Source organism: Monopterus albus, unplaced genomic scaffold, assembly GCF_001952655.1.
Source record: "Monopterus albus unplaced genomic scaffold, M_albus_1.0 scaffold136.1, whole genome shotgun sequence".
Taxonomy (NCBI): Eukaryota; Metazoa; Chordata; class Actinopteri; order Synbranchiformes; family Synbranchidae; genus Monopterus; species Monopterus albus.
The window spans coordinates 996,234-1,003,547 of NW_018128016.1; the positions used below are offsets into that span (position 1 = coordinate 996,234).

At 39.3% G+C, this 7,314-nt stretch overlaps 1 protein-coding gene across 1 annotated transcript in view; it reads right to left on the minus strand.

The window, feature by feature from the left end:
- pah (phenylalanine hydroxylase) overlaps positions 1-7,314 on the minus strand; it is an 18,975-nt gene that overhangs the window by 4,497 nt on the left and 7,164 nt on the right. The window contains exons 3-6 of the mRNA XM_020613689.1: positions 7,231-7,309; positions 3,257-3,440; positions 980-1,068; positions 442-509 (exon numbers count right to left, since the gene is read on the minus strand). Of these exons, the coding sequence (XP_020469345.1) occupies positions 442-509; positions 980-1,068; positions 3,257-3,440; positions 7,231-7,309 (420 nt within the window). The remainder of the gene's footprint in view (positions 1-441; positions 510-979; positions 1,069-3,256; positions 3,441-7,230; positions 7,310-7,314) is intronic.

Here is a 7,314-nt window from a genome sequence, read left to right on the forward strand (position 1 = left end):
TCAGGTCATGTCGTCAAAAACCTTCAGAGCCCCACAATAAGCAACACCATTTTCCAAACCTATCCTACCCTTAACATAAAGCATCCCTGAGCCCTATCCTCACCCAGGCAAAGAGCAGATATGTGGCTTGACACCCAACATCTGTATTGTATTTGCTCAGATTAAGCAGTATTTGTCAGTATCACCGTACAGGTACAGTTATGTACGTGAAGGCTTGGTGCTCCTTGTAGTGTCTGGGAATAATATTTCTTATACACAAAAAGATCAAGACCTTTGTAATTTCTTATTTGCTCATGGTAATTTCCAAGGCAAAGTATGGAAAGAAATCAACTGGAATAACCAGTGAAACGTTTAAAAATTCTTCTGCAACTTGTACCTAGACTTGGAATACAGACAAAAAGGAAGTGGAGATTAAGAATAAAGACTTCTAAGAGTAGTTACTGTCTGTAGTTGTAGGCAATGTCAGCAAACTCCTTCCTGCGGGCTCTGTACACTGGATCTGTGAAGCCCTGGACACACACACACACACACACACACACACACACACACACACACAAAGCAAAGCCATGTTAGATCTCATGATCGCAGCCTGGCCATGTGCTGCCAAATCAAAGAGAGGAAATCCTCTGCTGAGGCTGAACCCTGTAGCCAGCATTATGCACTCCGTCTCTAATAAGAGCATGCAGATACATATTCAAATGAAGCCTTTGTAAAGTCTTTTTCAGCTCACGATGAATACATTTTGCTTTAATGGTGGTGGCAAAAGGGAACAATTATCTATAATTATAGGGGCTCAATTAAAGCAATGACATCAATTTGTGTGTCTAGTTTCCATTAGAATAGACTGCAGAGTGCGGCCTGTCATTTCCACAGCGCCAGCTTTCATAAGACGTGGGCGTGAGTGGATGTGTATTCACACAAATACACATGCAGAGGCAGGATGTGACAAAAAGACGGTGATGGATGAGTCAGCCCTTACTGGGTGGTCTGCATCCAGCTCGGAGCCATAGCTGAGGATCTGGTTGGCAAAGCGGTCCAGGTCTGGGATGTCATTAGGGAACCATGGCACTGAAGGATAATAATGGTTATTAGGCATCAGTAATTTGTTGTTTTTATTCAACATGTATTAATTTAGGTCAGATCAATTAAACATTCATTATGCATAGGCTGCCCTGAGGAGAGAAATATTTAGAAATCTAGGAAGTCTTTATGTTAGTGGGACAAACATATTTAGTTCCAGGCAGAGGTTTGTGCTTGTTAATTTATCTCGGAGTCAATAAATCCACACAACTTTAAAATTATTTGGATAATTTCCTAATTATTTAGGTACTTTGTCGAGCAAAAACACCAAATATGATCAAGTCCTGATGGTTATTAGTTGCTATTCTCTGTTTTATTTTATTATAAACAGAATTATTTCATGGTTTTGTCTATTAGTGGGACTAAACAAAGACAAATGAAGAGGAAATTTAGGGGCTTCAACTAACTAACTAGCTATAGGTTAATCTAACAATTATTTGATTGATTGTTTAATTTCTGGAGTCTCAAAAACTGGGAAACGGTATCCAGCTTCAAGCTGAGGTCCAAGGTGACGTCTTCAGATGCCTTCAAAACCCACGTGTGTGTGTGTGTGTGGTTTTCAGTGATATAAGACAAAGAAAGGCAGCAAACATTCAGTTTGTTGAAGCATAAACGGATCTTTAAAAATGATTATTTGATCATTAAATACTGTAACTGCAGATTATTTTTCTGTTGCTAATTGTTTCAGCTATGTTTTATCTGGGACTCAGATAAACTGTAAAAGGTATTTTACAACATTTCTGACATTTTTACAGAAAAACTGATTCATCAGCAATAAAATCTAATTTTTCATTGGAGCCTCAATTATTAACTGATGCGACTGAGCACAGTACAAATTGATACTGATGTAGATGATGCTTTGTCTATATGATTTTTTCAGAGCTGTGGCATTTTGACACTCAGCAGAACAGATATCCAAGGGGCATCTGCTTGTTCATATTGATTTTTACTCCCTCAAAAACACTAGGGCCCAATCATTAATCTACATTTGTGTAGTGTGGTCCATCCTGAGGCCACAGGAAGACAACAGGTGTCTGCCAGGTTCGTCTATAAACTGCATAAATTGGAAAATGTCTCCAAAATAGGTCATAAATATCTGGTCATTCACTTGGCCCTGACGAGTAGACCACAGAGTCTACAGTGGGGTCAGAGGAGGATCCATGGTGGCCCCGTCTGTCTTAGCCTGCCGTGACTTTGGCGTGTTCTCCTGCCCTGTGTTAGTCTGGGCCTGGGACACAGACCTCCTCTGTTCATGCCTGTTCATGTTGGTCCTCAGTAGCTAAACTAATGTCATTCTGGAAACAACTAATAAAGGGGTCTCAGTGTCAGTGATGGGCCATCATTCTCATCGGTGGCGCTGGCTGTCCATTACCAAGTCTGGCTAGTTGTTTGGCTCCAGGGATTGAAATATCTTAACTTTTGGACTGATTGCCATTAAATTTGGTACAGACATTCATGGTGCCCAAGAGATGAAGGATGCTGATTTTCTTCTAGTGCCACCATGAGATTTTTTAGTTTTTAAAGAAGTGCCTCAACAACAACATTTTTATTTGAGTTTTTAGTTAACATTTTTGTCTAGGTTTGATATTGATTTAATATATTATTGGCCCTATAAACCTAAAAAAGATAATCTATCTACAAACCCATTCTGATTTGATTTTGCTCCTGCTTAAACGCTTTCCATTTAGCACCATCATCAGGTTATCATTTTAATTTGCCCAGGATTTTCATTTATGACCAAAAACCTGCTACACTAATGACATTGCCAACCTCATACAGAGTAGACTAAGATGGTAAGCATCAGCATGTTCTTTAGAATGATACAGTAGCATGCAACTTTTAGCTTTTGTCTCAGTTCAACCTCACCGAGTTACTAGTTAAGACATAAATCTGTGACACTAAGTGGATCAAAATGACCTAAACCCTGAGGTTTGGTCAAATTATTTTAAGATATGACTCCATAACAGGACTGTTTTTTTTTATTTCCATGTATACTGATATTTAGCATTAATTTTTTTCTAAACATTATGATAAACACTGAACTACATAATCAGTGATAACCATTTTAAACTCGCACTGCCTGTGGTGCATTAATAATTATACACATTCAATGTTTTTGCTATTTTAAGGACTTATCTAGTTCAGTTTTCACTGTCTTACAATTACACACACAAACCTGTGTCCTTCTGTTTGTTGCGTGAGAGCTCATGCACGTGGCCGCTGATTTGTGTACGCAGGCTGTTGATGACCTCATCCAGGGCCTGGGAGGAGGTGGAATCCACACTGATGAAGAACTCATAGTGGTCTTTGTTCGCCTGCGATGGACGGGATTCAATGTGCGTCAGGGTGATGCCCTTCTCCTACAGAAACAAAAGCAGGGGAGAATTTTGTGAGTCCTGAACTGATTTTCATTGGTGTTTTACAAAACCTAGACATTTAGTTGTTTACCTCCATATGTATTTTAGGTAATTTTCAATTTGTTGAAGACAAAGTTCATCATAAAAATAAAGTAAAAGACAAAGCATGCATGTTGTAATTAACTGTGAATGTTTTTGCTGTGTGGCAGCACAGCGGAAACAGTTGTTTGTCCTGTCACCTCACAGCAAAAAATTCTGGGTTTGAGCCTGGGCCTTTCTGTGTGTAGTCTACATGTTCTCCCTGTGCCTGGGTGGATTCTCTCCGGGTACTCCGACTTCCTCCCACAGTCCAGAGACATGCAGCTTAGGTTGATTGGTGACTCTTTACTCTAGGAGTGAGTGTGTCAGCCCTGTGATAGACTGGCAACCTGTGCAGGGTGGACCCCGCCTCTCACCCAATGTCAGCTGGGATAGGCTCCATTCGCCAATGACCCTATTCATGAATAAGCATGAATTAATGTTTTTGCTGCACCAGGCTGCAGCACTACCCTTGCTCCACCACTAGAGAGCAGTGTGTGCTCACCGAATCTGTCAAACTTAATGGAGTCCACCCTGATCTTAAGATGGTCTGCAGACTGTGAGCCAAGCCAGTCTAGACTTGCATAGTAAAGGCACTGAGGACATAAGGTAGTATTTTAGTGTGAAATTGTCAAACAAATCGCCCTGTCTGCAATTAGGGTTTTCTCATTCTGCAGCATGAACACAAGGCCCTTGAGCAGTTCTTTATGTCAACCATGCAAAACATTTCTGGCTGGTGGTGGAAAGCGGGGCTGTCTTTACCAGATAGTTGCCATCAAAACTGTGTTTTTGTTTATGTAAATTTGGTGGAAAGAGGGGGAGTATACTGTTGTCTGTCTACTATAGGCTAATAGTTGGGAGGTGGTGAGCAGCAGGGCCTCCAGTTTTCTCCAATCTAGATCCTATTTGACATGTAATAGCTTTTTGAGGGCTATCTTGTCCTCCACCCCCTGGGAGTGATATAGACATGACCAGAGTCCAGGTTTAAAATAAACAATGACTAGTGTTTTTGTGATGTAATAAGATATGTTTACTATCAGCAATTTTACTTTTGTTTTCTAAATATATTAAAAGTGAAAACAAAAAGCTTTGCACTTAAAATTTCGGTTTCACTGTGCAACATTCTGAACTAAATATATAGATCAGACATTCACAAGATGAAAATGAGCATGTGATAAATACCACAGCTGCTCAGCTAAACGTACACATACTGTAGCTCCACAGAGAACAGGAAAAATGTGGAAGAAGTGCAGTATGTTCTCTTCAAAGCTGTGTTTTTAGGGCAATCATTATATTGTTCATTATAATAAAAGCAGTGTGCTGATAGTTGGGCGGCCAAGTTGCCTGTATTTTTATTTATTTATTTATTTTTTAAATCTGGACCTGACCTGAGAGGAGTCGTAAGAGGGGGTGGAGCAGGGGGAGGATTGGAAAAGTGAGCCCTCATAGGTTCAAAGAGGATCATGATGTTTACTGCCACATTTGCAGAGCAGCATTTTGCACATACTTGGTATTGATCACAGTCAACTTACCCACATCTCCGCCCCCAGAAAACATGTGGGTCCAGCAAAAAAAGTTTCTCTTTAATCTAAAACACCTGGTACCTTGGGATGAATTGCATGTTTGGACTGCAAAACATTCTGGAGTCGTACTTTGTATTTTGCCTGGAGGAAGAGCAAACTCACTCGAACCTTGATAGGAGTGTAAACTGTGCTGCTACTGCCAGTCAGTGTTTACTTCAAGCTGTCATACAGTCACGTACACACAGTTTAAATCGATAAAAGAGAATAAAAACATGACAGACAGTGATACATTGACCTTCTTGTGTTTGCAAGCATTCAGATCCTTAACTCAAATGACAAGTGACACATGTCATGGAATCAAAATAACAGCTAGGAAAACACACAGTTATCACAGTTATGAGAAAAATGCCACTCGAATATCAAGAATGAAGTACTGTACTATGCAAAAAGGTCCTTTTTAGTGTGTTTTAGGGTTAGGGTTTGTTATTTTGGATAAATATTATTAATGTATTACCATGTAAGCAGTATTTTAAAGAGGAACTATGCTAATTTTATACAGCGTTTTGCTTGAGCCTGTGAAAAATGTTGTAAAATCTAATAACCCTGACAGTGTCAAAGTGATGTAATTGACTTGGACTAAACTTGGTCCAAGCCTATGTTACAAACTAGAGGGGTAAGGTTTGAAAGATGTGGGTATTTAAGAGGCAGGGAGGGTCTAATGAAATATTATATTGCATTGCATCATGGGAAATGTAGGATCCATGCTTATACTAGGAACTAAAAGTCAGAATATTTTTTAGTCCATCTCTTTTCTGTTCCTCAGCTTTATAAAAAATAACTTTTTACTAAATTGCTGAGGTTGATTATTGTGCAACTGAAAATTATTTTCTTTATGGATTAGTTGGCCAATTATTTTCTCAATATATAAATTAATATTTAATAATTATTTTATCTATAAAACATCAGGAAATTGAGAAAAATGACAATAAAAATATTCCAAGGTGAGTCCAAAATCCAAAGCTATTCATTGTACTGCCAATCTCATAACTGAGAAACCAAAACTAGAACCTGTAGCTTGACAAATCAAGTGAGGATTATGATGAAGTGATTATCAAACGAATGTAGTTGTTGATTCATTTTCTGTCACTAATTGGCCAAGTAACTGACTAATCATTGTAGCTCTAGTTACTATCTACCTCTGCAATAACTTTCCAGCAGTCCAATGTCTATTTCGTCCTCATAGGACACCTGCAGGAGGCGAGTCAGTGGATTAAAGAGCCACCTGCCATGTTTGCACATGACTGATACACAAACATATGAGATAAGCTGAGTTTGTTTAGCTTTCTTCTTTAAAGGGTCAAAAAGTCCATGAGCAGGAAAACAACCAGAGAATCATGTATACAACCTGCATTCCTCTGCTTAAATGATGGTAGTGTCTAAAGAATTTAAATAAACACAATGAGAAGATGCATTCAGCATGATGCCGATGCCAGCTGCTGGTTAGCTTAGCTTAGTATAGCATCAAGAATGGATAGCTAGCCTAGCATTTCCCCAGCCTTTATACTAATCTAAACTACCTGGCTACTAGCCTTATATTTAATGGACATACGTATATGAGCGTGGTATCAATCACTTATGTTGATGTTGATGTATTCCCTTACTCTTGTAAGAAGCTATAAGCTCTCTTATTATTGGAGAATGAGGATGCATTTTAAAACAACATTGTATTTTGGAATAACAAAGATTATTGGCCACTTTAGGAAAAAACACACCATGGACAGAGGCTAGGTTTACCCAAACCAGACCAAACCTCCCCAGCTCTAAGTTAACATTGCTCAGTCCTCTGGTTGGCTGTTAACTGCAGGAGGAACTGCTTGTAAATTTTGCTCTATGCATCCTGAACAAGCACAGTTAGCAGTAAGGTTCCCCTGTGATGTGTTTGGTTGCAACTATTCTGCAAAAGAATTGATTTTTTAATGATGGGTGAAACCAGAGCTCACATATTTCACTGTGTGTGAGCCCTGAGGATGGCTGTTGATTGATAATGAGCTGTTTTAGCACTGCTCATGGTAGCCACAGAGTGTGAAAATCTGCTCTTCATCATGTGAAGATCATAGGAAGCAAAGGGGCTCCTTGTTAATGGTAAAGGGGTGACAATATTTTTGTGTTGTCACTGAAGAATTAAAGTTTACCTCAAAGAGCCGCAGGGCCCTGGCTAAAGCTCCAACCTCCTCTTTCAGAGAGAAGATGCAGGAGATCACTTCTGACTTACTGGT